General features: G+C 36.1%; 1 protein-coding gene across 1 annotated transcript in view; it reads left to right on the top strand.

Annotated features, from left to right (window-relative positions):
• The window catches only part of Plbd1 (phospholipase B domain containing 1), a 63,540-nt gene that overhangs the window by 27,947 nt on the left and 13,370 nt on the right, over positions 1-22,223 (top strand). The window contains exons 5-6 of the mRNA XM_010638439.2: positions 2,081-2,221; positions 2,652-2,796. Coding sequence (XP_010636741.1) covers positions 2,081-2,221; positions 2,652-2,796 — 286 coding nt within the window. The remainder of the gene's footprint in view (positions 1-2,080; positions 2,222-2,651; positions 2,797-22,223) is intronic.

The following is a 22,223-nucleotide window of genomic DNA, read 5'->3' as shown; positions in this document are numbered from 1 at the left end:
TATAAATAAAACTGTTGAATGGATTGATGGTATCCCCTCCTTAAAGAGCTGTTATTTCCAGCAACCCTGAAACAGTTGTTGTCTAACATCTTTAGAGAGAGAGACCCAGGGACAAGAACCACCACCCATAAAAACAAACAGCAGCATCAACGCAAACCAACTCGACAAACAAAAACCCTCTTAAACTGTATGCAGAATCTTACTTTAATAATAGTGTAGGTATTGGTATTTTTGAAGTTTGGTAGAGAAACTTGGATGGATGGATAGATGTAGAAAAATAAAGCAACTAAGTGATTATGCCAAATGATTTTCAACACAGGAAAAAAAATGAAGTAAAGACCCTGTGGTTTTCAAACTTGAAATATAAGTAGGAAAAGATTTTTACCCTCCTTTAAAAAGTATGGGTTTTCCTGTCTTGTTCTCTGCAAGACCCTCAAAGTGATGAGAACCTAGTAACTTTGCTCATTCTCAAGGAGAATGTGACAGTGTAAACAATTTCTTAAAACATAAAAACACTAAGCATGAAAAAAGAAAATTAATAAATTCAGTTAATAACAATGAAGGATTCATGTTTTACCAAAAGATACCATATAGAAAATGAAAAGATAAGCTACAAACCTAGTGAGTATACTTCCAGTATATTTAAATAACAAGGTTTTTAAAAAATGCATACAGAATCCTAACACATTTTAAAAATAGAAAATACTCAATAGAAAAATGAACAAAAATATTAACAGGAATGTTATGTACAGTGGCCCATGAATATGAAGAAAATTTTAATTTCAAGGAAATGCTTATTAGAACATCAAAGAGATCCTATTACACAGCAGAATATGGAAACTTCAATCATTGCTGAAGAGAGTAAATCATTACAATTTCATTGGAAAAGAGATAAGTATTACATGTAATATTTAAAAATCATATGTATTCTGCAGCCTAGCAATTCCACTCAGATTGGAGACATTCTTGTCCATGAAATCCATGTACATAAAACTTCACAGTGATATTTGTCTTTAAAAGTGCATATGGCATTTTAGAAGTTCTAGAAATGTACATAAGAAATTAGTAAAAAATGGTAAAATGGAAGGGGGTGAAGGGAGGGCAGGGGAATGGGGAAAAATAATAACCAAGATACATCATGTAAAGGCACAAGACCAATGATGAACGTAACTGTACTGTATACCTTAAATGTACCCATAAACTTAATGGGGGAAAAAATGATAAAATGGAGAAGGACCAGGCAAATGCAGAGCAAGAGGAAGAGAGGGCTACCCACTAAATGCCTTACTATAATTTTTAAAATCTTGAATATGAATGTATTACTTGAAAGCCAAGATAATATTTATATAAGTTGTTGGGTAAGGCTTTTTGCTTTTATTTGTTGGTTTGTTTTATTGGTTAAAATATCATTTGTAATAGTCCTCCCAGTACCTCTACTAAAAATCAACTTATAGACTCCCAGCTCTAGGATACTCTGATGGATTGCATCTTACTAGAGTGAGCTCTCCAGTTAGTACCAAGTTCACATTTGGATATCATCTGATAGTCGCATCAGGGATAATGCACACAATCAAATTCAGAAGCATCCTACTTGAGTATTTTGCTGTAGAATGTTCTTGCCAAGGTGATTTCCCCAGCAGTGTCTGGAGGAAATAGTTTTAGTTGTCAGAACTAGAAGTTTGGTACTGATGTCAATGGAGTGGAGGCCAAGGATGCTGTTAAACACCTCACAGTGCACAGTGCCCCCCCCCCCGAAAAAAAGAGAATTATTTGGCTCAAAATATCAATAGTGTCAAGGTTGAAAAAAACTCTGCTGTAGAGAAGTGCAAGCAGAAAGGTCTGCTTTCTTCTCTAAGGAGCCACTTCCAGCATCTGTGATTATCAAAATGTATTGAGGCATCTCTTCTAAATGATAAAAAGCTATAAAAATTATTTTGTAAGTTACAATAAAATCCAGTAAATCTGTTTGAGTAAAGATTCTTCACAGGAAAAAAAATTTACTGGGACCTTAACAAGAGAAAAGCTAGAAAATGACCTGTGTCACAAAGCAGCACTTACTACAGTCTGTGTCCTTTCCCAGCCCATGACCATGTTTCAGATGCAATTCCTGAATGCAATTGGAGATCTGCTGGACCTGATTCCCTCTTTCTCTTCCACAAAAGACACCAGCATGAAGTTCTTTAAGAGATGGGACATGGGGCATTGCTCTGCCCTTATTAAGGTAAGATACTCATAGTAGCTCCTCTCTTTTTCCTGGTGCATAGAGTCCTTGTATATGTCACCCAGGTATGGCAACACCTCATCATCCCTGGCTCTGGCTGTGTCAGCTCAGGGGTTCAAGTATGGTTGAAGTGAAGACCTGGAACAAACTTTGATAGAGGGAACTGGAAGCACACGGTGTCACCTGTGTTTCTCCTATCGTTCCTCTTGTGCTGTGCACACCTGTCACTCTCACCTTTCAGAATCTTCCATGATGGATGGCAGAACAGAGTCTATTTTGTGCACATTAAGGTTAATGTTGGACCCCATATTTTCCATTAAGAAAGATGCCAAAAAACCTGAATTAACCCAGTGCTTCCTTCATTTAATATTGAAGTCAGTCATTTAATGTCTCTAGACCTCTGTGTCATTTACTATAATTCTGGCTATAGGTTCTTCCTGGATTTGAGAACATCTATTTTGCTCACTCAAGCTGGTATACATATGCAGCCATGCTCAGGATATATAAACACTGGGACTTCAACATCAAAGATAAAGACACCAGCAGTAGCCGCCTGTCTTTCAGCAGTTACCCAGGTAAATAAATTTAGAGGACCGTCTGGGTACTTTGTCAAGATAAAACTTTGGTGACTCAGAGTTAACTTGGAAGTGTGAAGACATGACTTGTGGTCAGTGTGCACTTTGACTTTTACAGTGCCTTTGGGAGAAATATAGCTCTCATAATTTTATTTCATAGAATAGCATCAACTAGGGTAATAGAATTGTCAAGTAGAAGACACTCTGCAAATGTAAACGGATGTATCTAAATTCACTTCAGCAACTGCAGGATGCTTTCCCAGGCTCTGCAGGAGAAGCAAAGAGCAGTACAGATCCTGTACTCAAGTGTTTTCCTGAGGGCTGTGCTCCATTTCTCCTATGCATTGCAATATTTGCAGCACTTAACCTAGGGTGTGGCACATAGCACTTAGTGCATTTTTGCTATGTCAATGAATGAATGATGTGTAGGCTTATAATACTACTGTAGTCGGGAGGGCCTGTTCAATATAGGTGCGGTAATAATATTACTGAATACTGTATATGCTTCAAAAATGTCACAAATATTATGAGTATTCCAAAGTTTTATGATCAAACCACATTCAAGGAAAAATAATAAAAAGATCCATCTTTTAAAGAAGATAGTATCAAAGGACTTATGGAAATTGAAAGACCACCACCGTGTAGAAAGATGAGTTTTGTGTATTATTTCTTGAGACTTTGTTAAATTAATTTATTCATTCTAGTAGCTTTTTTGCAGATTCCTTGGGATTTTTTATGTGTACACTAATGTCACATCTGAATGAAGAAAGCTTTTTTTCTTTCCTGTCTTTGAAAAAGCTTTGATGACTTTGTTCTATGGTTGCAATGGTTAAGACTTTCAGGAGGATATAAACTTTAAGTGGCCAGCTTGGGACTCATTGCCTTACTCCGACCTTAGGAGAAAAGGGTTCAGTCTCAGCTTTAATCAGCTTTCAGAATGATATTAGCTGTAGGCTTCTTGTGGATGCCCTTTATATGTCAAGAAAAGCCCACTCTCACCCTCCTTTGCTTAACATTTTTATTAATAAGTGGTTTCTGTATTTTGCCAGATTCTTTCTCCACATTTATTGAAAGGAACACATGATTTTCTCTATTAATATGTACAGTTGAATTGACTGATTTTCAAATATGTATTTAATTTGGCATGCCTGGGTTAACCCTCACTTTGTCATGATATTATTCTTTTATATTTATTTTTGTGATTCCATTTACTAATATTTTGTTAAGGATTTTTTTCATCTACATACTGGTCTATAGTTTTTTTCCTTTTGGTATTAGTATAAGTTTATATCCTGAATATGGAAATATTTCTTCCTCTTAAGTTTTCTGAAAGAATTTATAGAGGATTGGTATTACTACTCACTTTGTTTCTTATTCTATTTTGTTCTGTAGTGCCGGGAATTGAACTTGGGGTCTTATTCACAATAGGCATGGTAGGAAAGCCTACTACTGAGCTATATATTCAGCACTGTTTTGTTTTGAGACAAGATCTCACTAAGTTGCTCAGGCTGGCCTTAAACTTGTGATCCTTCCACTTCAGCCTCATGTGTAGCTGGGATTACAGGCATATACCACTGCACCAAGTTTATTTTCTTCCTTAAGTGCTTAATAGAAATCACCAGTGAAGCTTTCTGGACATGGGAGTTTTATTTGTTGGAAAGTTCTTAATTAGAAATGTAATTAATACAGGATCTATAGTTTTCTAGTTCTTAGATCAGTTTTGAAAACTTATGTCTTTCTAGAAATCTTCCCAATTAGTCTGTTATGTTTTGTATTTTAACATAAAATTATTTAATTTTTCTTAATCTTCTATTGTCCCTAGGATTCATAATCATCTTCTTTTTTATTAAAGATTGCAAACATACATGACAACAAGAAATGAAGATACTAAATAAAAATTTCAGATATACATATATATGACAGCAAAAAAAGGATATGAAATAAACAAAAATTTATGCAACACAGACTGATAATCCAAATACATTATTAGTTTGATATGATCTTCAAACATTATATGTTCTTTCTCATTTTCTTTTCATATAATATTTTTGAAATATTATATTTACAAATAAAACAAAGTTACATATTATAGTTGAGAAACTGTCCTCAAAATTTTATGATTTATAAACTCCTTGGTTTTATTAATTTGATATCATATGCTTATTGATTGTATCACTTACATTTTCTAACACAACTTCCCACAGAAAAGAAATATACTTATATTTGAAATCCAAAAACAACTAAGAATTCACATTTTTAAGATCTGATTTTTCTGTTTCTTTTTTATTATATCCCATACTTATTTTTATATTTTTATAAGCATAATGGTAGAATTTAACATCAATACATACGTAATATTCTTCCCAAACAAATGACTATGTATTAAATCAAGCATCTAATTTAGAGAAATCATAAGGTTGCCAGAGAAACTATCAATATGCCAAATGTGCAAAGTCCTACCACATTCATGACCATGTTTCTCATTTAATAGTGCACACATATGTGTAAAACATACCCCCACACACATTTACACAATGCATATTTTCTACAATACAATATATACTTTGGTATAATAAAACAGTGCAGTGATGTGTGGAATGTTTGTGATTTGAGAAAAACAAATATCTTTGAGGCAGTTGGAGATTTTGTAATATGTACCAGATACTGAATGATATTAATGATTTATTATCCATTTATTTAAGTATAGTTATAAAATATACTTAAAATTTAATATTTTTTATCAGTAGAAAATAGGTACAAAAATCTATGGATAGCATAACAAAATTTGTCTTAACAAATTTCCAACCAAACAAGCGGTAGTGACAGAAAAGGAAGTTTGCAGAAGGCAGAGATGAGAGAGGAGAATGACGGATGGACCTTAATACTTTTAATACTACTCATATATACAGATTTCATAAATTCTCAAATAAAAAAGCAAAGAAAAAGAGAACCAAAATAACTCATCCATTTGGTAGCCCAACATATAGAGACAAAGATTAATGTGTTGATAAATTTTAAAAATATGAAATGTAAAGCCTGAGATTTAGCTCAGTAGTGCTGCATCTGCCTAGCCAGAGCAATGTGCTGAGTTTAATCCCCAGCACCAGGGAAAGAAAAAGAAAAAAGAAAAAAGAAAAAAAAAGAAAAAAGAAAAGGAGCATATGTACTTTCTAACATACTCAATAGATTGAAAATGAATTATTTGTTTTATCTTCCTCTTTTTTAAATTGAATTTATTGGTACATTTTAGGTAGACCGTACAGTTACATTCATTACTGGGATCTTGTACCTTTACATGACAGGTCTTGGTTCTCATTTTTCCCCCTTGTCCCCCCCCTCCCTTCACCCCCACCTCCCCTCCCCACCTTCAAACACTTTAATTCCATTTTTACATTTTCTCATATTTTTTTCCTTTTCCCTTATTCCCCTTTCCCTATCCTTCTCACTGTCCCTACACCTTTGGTCCTTTTCTTCCTATTTCACATTGCTAATTGCCCCATTAGGATCTTGAGTATTATTTTAGTTTTTCACACCAGAGAAACTATTTGGTATTTGCATATGTGTGACTTATTTATTTCACTTAGGAGTATATCCTCAAAATGTACCCATTTACCTATGAATGAATCTACTTTCTCATTCTTTATGGCTGAGTAGTATTCCATTTTATAGAAAAAACACACCTTCATCATCCAGTTTCCAACTAATGGGCAGATGGGCTGTTTCCAAGTTTTAGCTATTACAAACTGTGCTGCTATGAACATGGGTGTGCATATATCACTGTGATATTATTCTTTAAATTCTTTTGGAAAGATACCCAGCAGAGGGATGGCTGGGTCAAATGGAACCTCTAATCCTATTTCTTTGAGGTATCTCCATATTGACTTCCATGGTGGTTGCACCAGTCTGCACTCCCACCAACAATGTTGAAGGGTTCCTTTCTCCCCACAATGCCGCCAACATTAGTTATTGGTTGATTTCTTGATAGCAGCCATTCTCTGTGGGTGAGGTGGAATCTCAGAGTTGTTTTCATCTGCATCTCTCGAATGACCAGTGATATGGAACATTTTTTCATATATTTCCTTGCTGCTTTTATTTCTTTGTCTGAGAAATGTCTGTTCATTTCAGATGCCCATTTTAGAATTGGGTCTTTATATTTGGGGTGCTGGTTGTTTTGAGTTCTTTATGTATTTTAGATAATAGTCCTTTGAGGAGCAACTGGTAAAAATTTTTTCCCACACTGTAGGTTGTCTCTTAGTTCTGTTGATGGTTTCTTTTGCAGTATAGAAGCTTTTTAATAAGATGAGATCCCAATTGTTGATTCTTTCTGCTAGTTCCCGTGCTACTGAGGATTTGTTCATAAAGTCTTTTCCTATGCCAATGTCTTCCAGAGTTCTGCCTAACTTATCTTCCAGCAAATTTAGTGCTTCTTTTTTTATATTTAGGTCTTTAATCCACTTGGATTTTAATTTAGTGCATGGTGACAGATAAGGGTCTAGTTTTAATCTTTTGCAGGTTGAAATCCAGTTTTTCCAACACCATTTATTTAAGAGGCTATCTTTCCTCCAGTGGGAACAGTCAGCTCCATTGTCAAAGATGAGTTAGCTGAGTGCATCTGGAGTTGTTTTTGTGTCTTCCAATCTGTTCTACTGATCCTCGGGTCTGTTTCTTTGCCAGTACTGTGCTGTTTTTATCACAGTGGCTTTGTAGTATAGTTTCTAATTGGGAATTGTTCTACCCGCTGCCGTGTGTCTATTGACTAGGATGGCTTTTGCTATTCTAGGTCTCTTATGGTTCCAAATGAATTTTTGGATTCCTCTTTCTAGTTCTGTGAAGTATTGTGTTGGGATTTCAATTGGTATTGTATTGAATCTGTATAGCAGTTTTGGTAGTATAGCCATTTTCACTATGTTGATTCTTCCTACACAGGAGCAGGGGATAGCTTTCCATTTTCTTATATCCTCCTCGATCTCTTTTTTCAGTGCTGTAGTTTTCAGTGTAGAGGTCTTTTGCTTCTTTTGTTAAATTGATTCCCAGATACTTCATTTTTTGGCGTGCTATTGTGAAAGGAATTGTTTCCCTAATTTCTTTCTCAGTGAGTCTGCTGTTTGTGTACAAGAAGGCTATTGGTTTTTGGTTGTTGACCTTGTATCCAGCTATTCTGCTAAAAGTGTCAATTAAGTCAAGAAGTCTTTTGGTGGAGTTTTTTGGGTCTTCAATGTATAGTATCATATCATCAGCAAATAATGACACTTTAACTTCTTCCTTACCTATCTTTATTGCTTTAATTTCTTTCTCTTGTCTAATTGCTATGGCTAATGTTTCCAGAACTATATCGAAGAGGAGTGGTGATAGTGGGCATCCTTGTCTTGTTCCTGATTTTAACATGAAGGTTTTCAGTTTTTGGCTATTTAATATGATGTTGGCTGTTGGTTTTTCATAGATAGCCTTTATTAAGTTGAGACATTGACCATCTATTCCAATTTTTTGCAAAGTTTTTATTATGAATGGGTGTTGAATTTTGTCAAATGCTTTTTCTGCATCTATCAAAAGGATTATGTGGTTCTTGACCTTGACTTTGTTAATATAGTGTATTAAATTTATTGATTTACGTATGTTGAACCATCCTTGCATCCCTGGAATAAATCCGACTTGGCCAGGATGTATGATCTTCTTGATGATTCTCTGTATTCTCTTTGCTAGTATCTTATTGAGGATTTTTGCATCTATATTCATTAAGGAGATTGGCCTGTAGTTCTCTTTTTTAGTTACATCTTTCCCAGGTTTGGGAATCAAAGAGATATTTGCTTCCAGGAATGCATTTGGAAGTATTGCTTCTCTTTCAATTTCATTGAAAAGTCTGAAGAGTAATGGCAGTAGATCTTCTCTAAATGTCTTGTAAAATTCAGCAGTGAATCCATCAGGACCTGGGCTTTTCTTTGTTGGTAAGTTTTTAATTACATTTTCAATTTCACTGATTGTGATTGGGTTGTATAAAATGTTTTTATCTTCTTCGTTCAACTTTGGTAATTCATAAGTATTTAGAAATCTGTCAATTTCTTCTGTGTTTTCCATTTTATTAGAGTACAAGTTCTCATAGTATGTATTAATGATCCTCTGTATTTCTGTGGGATCTGTTGTGACTTCACCTTTTTCATTCCTGATTGCATGAATCTGAGCCTTTTCTTTCCTTTTTTTGATAAGGTTTGCTAAAGGTTTATCAATTTTATTTATTCTTTCAAAAAACCAACTCTTCGATTCATTTATTTTTTGTATCATTTTCTTAGTTTCCACTGCATTGATTTCTGCTCTAATCTTTATAATTTACTCTCTTGTTTGAGCTTGGGGTTTTTCCTGCTCTTGTTTTTCTAGGAGTCTAAGAGCATTGTTAGGTTGTTTATTTGAGCTTGCTCTGTTTTCCTAATGTGGGCATTCAGTGCTATGAATTTTCCACGTAGAACTGCTTTCATTGTGTCCCATAGATTGCTTTATGTTGTATTGGCATTTTCGTTTATTTGTAAAAACTGTCTGATTTCATCTTTAATTTCCTCTATGATCCATTGATTGTTCAGGAGAGTGTTATTCAGTTTCCATGTGTTTGTGAAGTTCCTATGGTTTCTTATGCTGTTGATCTCCAGCTTTACTGCACTGTGATCTGATAATATATAGGGAATAATTTAAATTCTTTTGCATTTATTCAAACCTGTTTTGTGAGCTAGTATGTGATCTATCTTGGAGAATGACCCATATGCAGCTGAAAAGAATGTATGTTCTGATTTTGTGGGGTGGAACACTCTATAGATGTCTAATAAGTCCATACATTCAGAAGCTTGGTTCAGTTCTAGTATTTCATTGTTGATTTTTTTGCCTAGATGATCTGTCTATTTGTGATAGTGGGGTATTCAGATCCCCCACTACGATTGTATTAGTGGTTATTTAGTTTTTCATGTTACTTAATATTTGTTTTATATAGTTGGGGGCATTTATATTTGGTGCATATATGTTTATGATTGTCATTTCTTCCTCTTGGATTGTTCCCTTTACAAGGATGTAGTGGCCTTCTTGGTCTCTCTTAATCAGTTTTGGTTTGAAGTTTGCTTTGTCTGTGAATAAGATTGCTACCCCTGCTTTTTTCTGTGCTCCTGTCACATGGAGAATTGTTTTCCATCCTTTCACTTTCAGTCTATGGGCTTCTTTTTGCACTATGTGTGTTTCTTGCATACAACATATTGTTGGATTTTGCTTATTAATCCATTCTGCCAATCTGTTTCTCTTGATTGGTGAATTGAGGCCATTGACATTGATAGTGATAACTGGCATGTACTGACTTATTATTGTCATATTATTGTCCTTTTGTTGACTTGTTTTATTTTTTGTCCTCTCTTTTTAGTTTCTTGCCTTGGCTATTTGATTTGCTCTGTTGGGCCTCCTGGTGTTGTGATCTTCATTGTCTTTCTCTAAGATATTGTTTAAAATTCTTTGTAGTGCTGGTTTAGTATTCATAAAGTTTCTCAAGTGTTCTTTGTCATGGAAGTATCTTATTTTTCTGTCCATTTTGATAGAGAGTTTTGCAGGATACATCAGTCTTGGTTGTAGGTTGTTTTCTTTTAGGACTTGAAATACCTCACTCCAGGCTCTCCTTGACCTGAGGGTTTGTGTTGAAAAGTCTGCTGTAATTCTGATGGACTTTCCTTTGCATATGATTTGTTTCTTTTCTCTTACTGATTGTAGTATTTTGTTCTTCTGGTGGGTTTCTGGGATTTTGATTATTATATGTCTAGGTGTAGATTTTTTTTTTATCGTGACTAGTTGGTGTCCTATATGCCTCGCTTATCTGTATGTGTAATTCTTCCCCTCTGTTTGGGAAGTTTTCAGTTATTAATTCTTTGAACAGCTTTTTTAAATCATTTGCATTTTCTCCTGGTATTTCATGGATACCTATCAGTCTTATGTTATTCTTCTTTGCATCATCTAAGAGTTCTTGGATCGATTTCTCATGCTCCCTTACTGTTTTTAAGAGACCTCTCTTTTCATGGTCACTGTCTGCTATCCTATCTTCTATATCTGAGATTCTATTCTTGCAATCTTTTATTCTGTTGTGTATGCTTTCAATAGAGTTTTTAATCTGGATATCCATTTGAATCTGTTTAATGGATTCCATTTCTTTCCTATGTTGGGTGTTCATTGTTTCCATTTCTTTTTTATGCTGGGCCTTCATGGCTTCTATTATGTTCCTAAGCTTATCTATTTTTTTGTCAGTTTCTGTTCTGGAGTCTCGAATCATTCTTTCATTTTACTTACCATCTGTATGGTTATCTGGGAAATAATTTCTGCTTTGAATTTTTCTAGAGCTTGATTGATCAGTTTTTTTACTTCCTGTGCTGTGAGATCTGATTGTCCTGGAGGTTCACTATCAGACTTTTCATCCTCCTTTGCCCTACTGTTTGCCATTGGTGGACTGGAAGTCTGTTTTTGTGGCTTATTTAAGTGTTTTCTCATCTTTATTTTTGCTGTTGGGTTGCCCTTGATTCAATCTCTGGGTCATTAAATCTTCCTGATATCATTGCATCCCAGTCTTTGATTCTCTAATGACTTACAGACATTCTTATTTTCATAATTGAGAAAAAAACTTATCAAATCAATCCCTATCTTTTATGCCTATCGATGCAATCAGGAACATAATAGGATCAATTACCACCCTTTATAGCACCCCATGCCTCTGCAGAGTGCGTCCAAGGACTGGCTCAATCAGGGGATCTAATAGCGGGGGGGTACCCTCCTGGCGCTGTGTCAGAGCCAATCAGTGGCGCCCACTGGAAATGGCATGGCTCCAGAGGAGGCCCATAGTTTGGGCTGGGCCACGCAGCAGAGGTGGCTCTGAGTCCATGCCAGGCTGATGACGCAAAACTCACCCGCCTGGAGCCGCCTGGAGCTGTGTCAGAGAGAATCACTGGCGTCCACTGGAAACGGTGTGGCTCCAGAGGAGGCCCGTAGTTCAGTCCGGGCCATGCAGCAGAGGCAGCTCTCTGTTATATCTTCCTCTTGACTTGTTCCCTTCACAAGGATGTAGTGGCCTTCTTTGTCTCTTTTAATCAGTTTAGGTTTGAAACTTACTTTGTCTGTGAATAAGATTGCTACCCCTGCTTTTTTCTGGGCTCCTGTTGCATGAAAAGGTTTTCCATCCTTTCACTTTCAGTCTATGGGTTTCTTTTTGCACTAGGTGTGTTTTTTATACAACATATTATTAGATTTTGCTTCTTAATCCATTCTGCCAATCTGTTTCTCTTGATTGGTGAGTTGAGGCCATTGATATTGATGGTTATAACTGATATGTACTAACTTATTGTTGTCATGTTTTTTCCCCTTCTTCTTTTAGTTTCTTACCTTGCCTATTTCATTGGCTCTGTTGAGTCTTATTGTGTTGTTACCTTCATTGTCTTTTTCTAGGATATTGTTTAGAATTCCTTGTAGTGCTGGTGTGGTATTCATGAAGTTCCTCAGGTGTTCTTTGTCATGGAAGTATCTTATTTCCCCATCCATTTTGAAAGAAAGTTTTGCAGAATACATCAATTTAGGTTGGAGGTTGTTTGCTTTTAGTACTTGAAATGTCTCATTCCAGGCTCTCCTTAACCTAAGGATTTGTGTTGAAAAGTCTGCTGTGATTCTGATGGGCTTTCCTTTGCATGTGATTTTTTTCTTATCTCTTACTGCTTGTAGTATTTTGTTCTTCTGTTGGGTTTCTTGGATCTTGATTATTATATGTCTAAGTGTAGATTTTTTTTGATCATGCTAGTTGGAGTCCTATATTGCCTCACTTATCTGTATGTCAAATTCTTCCCCTCTGTCTGGGAAGTTTTCTGTCATTAATTCTGTGAACAGCTTTTTTAAGTCATTTGCATTTTCTCCTGCTACTTCTTGGATTCCTATCAGTCTTATGTTATTCTTCTTTGCATTGTCTAAGAGTTGTTGGATAAATTTCTCATGACCCCCTACTGTTTTTAAGAGACCTCTCTTTTCATGGTCACTGACTGCAATTTTATCTTCTATATCTGAGATTCTATCTTCGGACTCTTTTATTCTGTTGCAAACACTCTCAATGGAGTTTTTAATCTCCTGGATATCTCTTTGAATCTGTGCTATGGATTCCATTTCTTTCTTGTATTGGGCATTTATCGTTTCCAATTCTTTCTTATGCTGGGCATTCATGGCTTCTATCATGGTCCTGAGCTCATCTATTTTCCTTTCAGTTTCTGTCCTAGAGTTTCGAATTACAACTTTCATTTTGCTCATCATTTCTATGATTATCTGAGAAATTACTTCTGTTTTGAATTTCTCTAGAGCCTGATTGATCTGTTTTGTTATTCCCTGTGCTTTGAGTTCATTGTGTCCTGATGATTCACTGTCAGACTTTTCATCCTCATTTGCCCCACTGTTTGCCATTGGTGAACTGAAAGTCTGTCCCTGTATCTTGCTTAAGTGTTTTCTCATTTTTACTATTATTATTGGGTTGTCCTTAGTTTAACCTTTAGGTTATTACTTAAATCTTCCTGATATAGTTGGGCTTCAGCCCATGGGTCTCTAATGACTCATAGACATTCTCATTTTCATAGTAACGAAGAAAGCAAGTTCATTCAAAGAAAACAGTTCATTGAATCAATCACAATCCTTTATTTGATACAATCAGCACCACAATATGATCAAGCACAATTTGCAAATTGACCATTTGTGGTAGTCATCAATCTATCACCTTCAAACCATGTGAATTAAATTAAAATCAAGAAGCAATCCAAAATATGTTTGCAGTGAATAAACTCTTCAATAAGGATATTTACCATTTAGGATGGGGGCTTAAGACAGAGTTAGGATGAGAGGAGTAGATAAGTAAAAGAATTAGAGAAGGTTTCCCATGAAGCCAGAAGACAAAATTACCACACAATTCTCAGGAAACTGTTAAATTCAAAAGGGATAAACAGAATAGAAGTATAATAACCCTTGAGTGAGGTAGATGACATAAGAAAAGAACATAAAGAAAACAAGTGATAAAAGAAGAAATCTGAGTTAGGACAGGAGCAGCAACAAAAAGGGAAATGAGGGATAATATGGTGGAGCAAGAGACTGAGTTGGAGAAAGAGGACAAAAAAAATTTGCAGAGTGGAATGAAAAAAAGAAAAAAAATGAGTTTGAAGGGCCTCTTTTAGCCTATATCACTGCTGTCATAATATACAACATGCACTGCCATGTGCAGAACCAAGTCCCCTGATCTCAGCTACCTGGTGGCAGAACCCCATGACGCAGAATGACCTCAGACTGTAAGGCCCAGATTGAGTTTCCCCAACCTCCTGAAGGGTTCAACTCCACTCAGTTCTACTACAGTTTTCCTCCACCCCTTCTTTAAAGATGTTCAAAGTTAGGAGCACCGGAAAATACCCTTTTTGATTACCTGTGCCTCTACAGAGTAGGTTTAAAGACTAACACAATCAGGAGGTCTGAAAGCACGTGGGGTGGGGGGTGGGGTTTCACGGGCGCCTGTGCGGCTACCTTCCTGGCACTGAAGGTGGCAGCATTGCTGGGAGGGGAGGGCATGGCCGAGCAGGCCCTGCTGGTGCTGGAGATAGTGGCAGAGGGGCCGGCAGGGGAGGGTGTGGTGAGCAGGCCCTCCTGGCACTGGAGATGGTGGGAGCAGCACCAGCAGGGGAGGGTGCCTATAATTGTCTTCTTTATCATTCATGGTAAAGTTTGTCTCTGTCCTTTTTTCTTGACCATTTCAGCTAGAACTACATTAATTTTATAGGTATTAGCCAAGAATGAGCTTTTGGTTCTGATGATTTTTTTCTTTCTTCATTGATTTCCATTTTTATCTTTATTGTTTTTTTTCTTCTATTTATTTTGCATTTAATTTGTACTTTTTAGCTTCTTAAAGTGAAAGCTTAGACAACTGATTTGAACTTTCTATAAAAAATTAAATTATAAACTTTATTTGACAAATTTTAATATTTTATTTTTATTCAACTTAGAAGTATTGTCAATATTTTCACATTGTTTCTTTAATACAGTTTATTTTGAAGGGTATTATTTAATTTCTGAAAAATTGGAGGTTTTTCAGATGACTTTCTGTCATTGTTTTCTAATGTAATTTTATTTTCTAATCCATTCCATTGTGATGAAACAGCATGATCTATGTAATTGCAAAAGTTTTAACTTTTGAGGCCTGTTTTGTGGCCCAGCTTGGGTTCATCTTAGTGAATATTCTATTTGCAGGTAGATAGATTGAATTTCTGGGTATGACGTTCTGTAAATATCAATCAGCTCAAATTCATTATTCATGTGTATAAATCTTCTATATAAATGATTTCCTGTCTTCCTGTTCTGTCAGCTACTGAGAGAAGAAAGTTTACACTCTTGCTGTCCTTGTCTACTTCCCATTTTATTTCTATATTTTGCTTCCTGCATTTTGAAGCTGTCATTCTGCATCTGTATAAGTATCATATATTCCTTTAAAATATGTGGAACCTTTTATCATTAAAAATAAAATGTTCTTTTTCTGTAGTATAACTCTTTGTTTTAACATCTATATTGACTGGTATTAACATGGCCACTTCATGGTTCTTATGCTTATTGTTTGCTTCTTGTACTTTCTCTATTTACTTTCTTTTTTTTTTTTTTTTTTGTTTTAATTGAGTTTATTGGTATATTTTAGTTATACAATACAGTTACATTTATTATTGGGATCTTGTACCTTTACATGACAGGTCTTGGTTCTCATTTTTTCCCCTTGTCTCTGCCCTCCCTTCACCCCCTCTTCCCCTCCCCGTTTATAAACACTTTATTTCAATTTTTTCATTTTCTCATATTTTTTTCTCTATTTGCTTTCAACTTACTTGTTTTTGTGTTTTCTCTTGTACACAGCAAATAGGTGGTCTTTTTTATGTCAAGTGCTTTAGTGATGCAACTAAAATAATGAAGTAAGTTTTCAGGCATATTTTTCAATATATTAATTTTTAAAGTCTATTCAGGAAAGGTTTTTTTTTTGTTTATTTGTTTGTTCATTTGTGGAGACAGAGTCTCACTATTAGTTGAGACTGACCTAGAACTCACTGTGTAGCCCAGGCTGGTCTCAAACCCACAGTGATCCTCCTGCCTCAGCCTTCTGAGTGCTGGGATTACAGGCACATGCCACCATGCCCAGATGGAAAGGTATTTTTTTTTCAGCTTTAATTGAGTTTATTGGTACATTTTAGGGATACAGTACAGTTACATGCATTGTTGGGATCTTGTACCTCTACATGATAAGTCTTGATTTTCATTTTTTCCCCTTATCCCTGCCCTCCCTTCACCCCCTCCTCCCTCCCCATCTACAAACACTTTATTTTCATCTTTTCATTATCTTACATTTTTTTTTCCCTTATTACCCTTCCCCTACCCATCCCACCTTCCCTACAACTTTAGCTCCTTTCTTCCCATTCTAAATATCAATAATCTTATTAGGATCTTATGTATTATTGCAGATTATTCACACCAGGGAAACTATTCGGTATTTACACATGTGTGACTTATTTATTTCACTTAGGAGTATATCTTCAATATGTATCCATTTTCCTATGAATGAATCTATTTTCTCGTTCTTTATGGCTGAGTAATATTCCATTTTATAGAAAAACCACATCTTCGTTATCCAGTTTCCAACGGATGGGCAAATGGGCTGTTTTCAAGATTTAGCTATTACAAACTGTGCTGCTATAAACATGGGTGTGCATACTTCTCTGTGATATGATTCTTTTAGTTCTCTTGGAAAGATACCCAGCAAAGGGATGGTTGGGTCAAATGGAACCTCCAGTCCAAGCTCTTTGAGGTATCTCCATATTGATTTCCATAGTGGTTGCACCAGTCTGCACTCCCACCAACAATGGAGAAGGGTTCCTTTCTCCCCACAACCCCGCCAACATTTGTTATTGTGTGATTTCTTGATAGCAGCCATTCTTTGTGGGGTGAGGGAAAGGTGTTATTTTTAAAAACCACTATTAGTTTTCTCCACAGATGGAAGTTATCAGAAGTTACCTAAGGTAATTTTGATGTTGAATGCAGCTTTAAACAATAAAAAATTATAATAAGCTTACTTCTCAAAGCAAATTATGCAAGTTGAGAGGGAGCCTTCAGCCTTGTAAACTCAACATTCTGTCACAAATGCACAAATTTAAGTTGCTCAAACTAAAGCCACACGTCAATTCTGAGATATGTAGCTTGACATGGAGCAAAGTTCTGGTCTTAACTCAAAGTAATTAGAGAGCAGTTAAACAGTCCTCTGTTTGGGCAGTCAGAAAACTGCCCACAAAACTGTCCCAAACCAATTAGATTAACAAAGTATTCCCATTCCTGCATAAAACTTCCTGGAGCATCCAGGAAATGCCACATGGAAAGAGCCAGGCTCCAGTTTTCTGACCCCACCCCATTCAGACTGGGGAGGAACAACTGATCCTTGTGAGCACTGTGTGTCAATGGCACATATGCTGGTGTCTTAGGAAAACAATGAGGATCACAAGCAAGATGATTTGACCTTATTGGTAACATCTTAGGATGGTTTGATCTCATAACTTTACCTAATATTCACATAAATTCCACTGCCCCACCCTCATCAAAAATGTGTGTGTGTGTGTGTGTGTGTGTGTGTTCTATGGCTACTTGCTTCCAAAATGCACAATTTAATATGAAAAAATTAAATTACGGGCCAAGGGTTTTGCTCAGTGGTGATACCACCTGCTTCGAAAACACAAGGTCCTGAGTTTGATCCCCAGTACCAATAAATAGTTAATTAAATTACTATAGTCTATCTCTACCACTGATGAAATAGCCTGTAAAATTCCACAATTACCCTCCTCCTCCTTCTTCCTCTTCCTCTTTCTTGCATTCTTCTTCTCCTTTTTCTTCATAATCATTATGCTTGACAATCTTAAGTCTGCCATTTTGCTATTTAGTGGGTTTTTTTAAATTCATGTTTCCCTTTTTTTGTTTTCCTGTCTTTTGTGTTAAAAACACAACAGTCCAAAAAAAGTCTGCCTTTTAATGCCTCAGTTGGCTTTCTAGCTACATATTTCTGTTGTTGCTTGCTGTTGGGATTGTAATATGCATCTTTAAGTTATCACAATTTACAAAAGGTTAATAATTATGTCTACTAAAAAGTACAGGTATCTTGCAATAGTAATAGTCCTATTTATTGTTCCTCCTAATCTTTGTGCTATTGTTGTCAAACATAGATACATTAGATAGACAGATACATACATACATACGTAGAGATTATACACCTACCAATATAGTGCTATAATTTTATTTAAACATACATTTTCTTCTAAACAAATTAAAATGATAAATGTTTTATATATACACACATTAATCATATATAAGGTACTTAGCTTCATGATTGATAACTCTTGTTTTCTTTGTGTATATTCTACTTTGGGATTTGCTGATTTTATAAGATTTATAAATTAATATTTTTCATCAAATTCAAGGATTTTTCTGCAGGTAAACTTTTTCTATCCCCCGTACTCTGTTCTCTCCTTCTGGAACTCCAGTTATTTATTTTTCAAATGGTAAATATTTTCTCACAGGTCCTTCAGACTTTGTTCATTTTTCTTTAATCTCTTTTGCTCTATTCTTCAGAGCATATGATTTCCATTGATATGTCTTTACATTTACTGATCCTTTCTTTCTTCTACCATCTTAAATTTACTTTTGAACCATACAATGAATTTTTCTTTTCACTTCTTGTAATTTTCAGCTCTAATATTTCTATCTTGTTTTTTCTTTAGTTTACATTTCTCTGTTGAGATTCCCTCTCTGGTAACTCTTAATAACCATATTTCCCTTTCTAAAATGCTTTGAAATCTTCCTGGGTTGGCTGAATCTAATGTACAGGCCTACTCAGAGACAGTTTCTGGTGATTTTTCTTGGTCATGCTATACTATCCAGGGGTCTGTTAGGCCCTCTTTTCCAGGTTCTTTACATCACCAACAAAGAATCAGAAGCTAGCCCTTAAGTTAGATCGCAAAAGCAGAAGTTTATTGAAAGCAAAGGTACATGTGTGGAGGCTTAGCACGCTCATGGTAAATGAGAAGACACACCTCAAGATTTTCAGGGTGGTGTGATTTTCTAGTTTCTCATTTTGCTGTTCCCATTCCCTGTGCGGAGTGATGGATAGCTCTCTTTTATATACAGCTTGAGGTTCTACACATGTTTTCTTCCTGATGCCATTGTGTTTAATTAGATTTGAGATGTAGCAGTCTACCTGAGGAGTGTCTATGCACATCTGGGAACTTCCCCTGCTCTGGGTACAGTGAGTTTGTCATCTGGCTCTTTGACCACAGGAGCGACAACTTTTTAACCACAATAGCAGGTGCAGAGGTGGACTAGTGGGAGGTCTTGGGGTAAAAGTTGGTCAGTGGGTATATCTTGTCTTACCTGGTTTTCTCCTCCCTTATGTGCCCACCTCAGCCTGTTACTGTGTCAATCCTGTTTCTTTTACTGTCTAGTAATTTTTTATTGTAATATGGACATTAAAATAATTCTGGATTAATGTTTTAATTTTTATTAGTAGGCAGTTTCCTGGCTTTTACTCAAATTTTCACATTGTAATGATTAACTAAATGTTTTTGGAAAGAAGGAGGAAAGGAAAAAAGGAAGGAAGGAAAGGGGGAATGCTATATTCTGTATTGCTTTAACAAAATACCAAATACAATGCAAATGACTAGGTGCTTTATAAAGAATGGAGTCCTCTGGAGGTGCAAGAATACAGCAGCACCAAGATGGGGTTCTGGTGAGGGTCTCATGGTAGATGCATCATGTGGCAGAAGCAAGAGAGAGGTCATACGGTGAGAGAAGAAGCAAGAAACCGAAGGGGCCAGACTCACTCTTGTAGACTCACTCAACTTTCTCTGTGGGAAATAACCCATTCCTGGGAGATTGAACCTACTGCACAAGACCAACATTAAGAGTACACAAAAATAATCATGACCCAATCACCTCCAACGAAGTACCACCTCTTAAAAGTCCTGCCACCTTTCAACACCACTGTATTGGGGACCAAGCTTCTAGAATATGAACCCCTAGGGAATAAACTATATCAAACCATAACAGGGAAGAAAAACACACTGGAAAGAGATAGGCAGCCAGATTGTGGGTGACTCACTGTGATGGGAACATGGGGGAACTACAAGGAGGAGAGAGAAAAATAAAGGGAGAGGAGGGGATGAGGGCTGCCTAAAAGATCACAGCTACCACTATAACTTCATTGTTTTCTATTCATATGCTCTCACTTTTATATCTTTGATTTAAAGCAAGATATTCGAGTTAACAAGGCATTTCCAGTGGAAATCTATGTGATTAGCACAGGAGTTATATCTTAAATATAATCCTTTATAGCCAGTCTGATAATAAATGTCATGGCTAGGAGCTGTTTTCTTAGGAATTAGGAATATGCAAATTTTAAATAAATAACTACAAATGTCTGCTCCAGTTGTTACAAAGGAAAAAGGAAAACAAAAATCTCTGTGTTTATAATACTTCTACCTTTTGTCTGCCTCTGTAACACTCGCTAAACTTGGCATGTATTTTTGTTATTTAACTGTTGCAAAACCCTAACAAAGGGATATTTTCTCTTCACTCTCAAAGAAAGCAACATGTTTAGGGAAGTTAAATAGGTCACACAACTCTGGATGAAGACAGCATTCAAATGCGGTGGATCTTACTCTTAAGTTTTCAATGATCTTTTCAGAGATGGTTCAGTTTGCATTTAAGTTAAATGCTTCATGCTAAAAGAGCCACGAACTTAGAGGACCTCTTGGCATCCCGGGTGGATGGCAGCTCTTGCGTGGGAACAAAAACTGGAACCTATGCAGTGCTTTTGAATGGGTATTACAGTAGGGATGATCTTGGTGAGGCTAAGCTTCAAGCTTAATTATCTGTAAGTGGAGCTCCCTGGAATGCACTTGGTGTATTTCCACAAGCATGTGTGTTCCCACAGTGCTTTGTATTGTTCTCAGGTACCCTGTCACTTCTCCCACACACACACATCTCCTCAACTTAAATGTCGCTCAACTTTTCCTGTGGTGCTAGCTAAAAATTCAGATCCTGCAGTGCCATCCACAGACATTCCTTATTTGAAGGCTGGGGCACTTGTAAGAGCCACATTATGTGATTCTAGCATCCCGGGTCCAGAGTCCATTCTTTGCAACTGTAGCAGCCCTTATGGACTGTGTAGCAAAAACTTCCTTCAGATTTTTCTTATTTGAAGTTCGTACCCTTGAAAGAATAAAAGATAAAGAAAATAAAGCTAAAACCCCAGGAAAATGCAGTCACATCTTCCTAGTCCACAATGTGATTCTTTCCATGAGTTATAAATTGTCTATTTGATAAACATATGTTGTGAACATCTTTAATGCACTATAATTACTTTTATTAATTTAATTTTATCTCTTTGATCTTAAAGACATTGGTCATAAGTGTGAAATACAGTCAAACATTCCACAAGTTGAGTACAGACCAAAATCCACGTCTACTTTAAAAAAATTTTTTTAACTGAAACCATGTTAAAAGAAGCAAGAGTAGAACTAGGGCTTGTATTCCAAAGGATTATACATTTTTGTAGCCCTCAAGTTTTGTTTTCTTAAGTCCTTTGTGTGTGTGTGTGTGTTTTGTTTGTTTTTAACCTCCCTTTTGGCACCAAACCAGGACACTGATGCCTTCTGCCAGGTCACATCTGTTTTAATCATCTTTCCCCATCTTGCTCCAGGTGCTTTCCTCCTTCTGTTCTTGCAGAAATCTCACCGTCTTTTCCATACTTTTCTTGATGAACTGGTTGCAAGGTGGTTCTCCCAACTCCACCCTGTCTGAACATGCAACTCCTGTTGATTCACTGTTATTAATTGTTTCTAAATGTACCTGTTCCATTATGTGTGTTGAATACACCATGCTACTGTATGCATGACTACGTATTTGTTCCCAGCACACATGTGAGGTGTGTGTAAAGTGGGAACGACATGCACTCAGTCACACTTATTCCTGACACATTGTTTATTGGCTTTAAATAATTTGAATAGCTCCTTTAAGCACTTCTTATGAAGATCAAATGATAGCATCTATCCTTCTAAGCAAGGTAACTCATATGCAGGAGATGCACAGTGAATTTTAGTTGCTATTGGCTTCTTTTTTCCCTCAGATTTCGGAATTATTTATTGAACCCTTGCTGTGTATCCAACCCTTGGTGTTGAATAAACACCAGTTAACAAGACAGAAAAAGCCCCTTCTCTAATGAAGCTCACCTGCTTTGTGGAAAATAGGAAGGGAAAAAGTAAATAAATCATATAGTTGAAATTAAGATAATTTACTTTTGATAAAAAACACATTTCAGGGCTAGGGATTTAGCTCAGTGGTGCTGCTAC

This window comes from Fukomys damarensis, unplaced genomic scaffold (genome assembly GCF_012274545.1).
Source record: "Fukomys damarensis isolate Sample0158 unplaced genomic scaffold, DMR_v1.0_HiC HiC_scaffold_19, whole genome shotgun sequence".
Taxonomy (NCBI): Eukaryota; Metazoa; Chordata; class Mammalia; order Rodentia; family Bathyergidae; genus Fukomys; species Fukomys damarensis.
The sequence above is the reverse complement of the archived record's forward strand: the minus strand, read 5'-3'. Positions and strand labels throughout refer to the sequence as shown.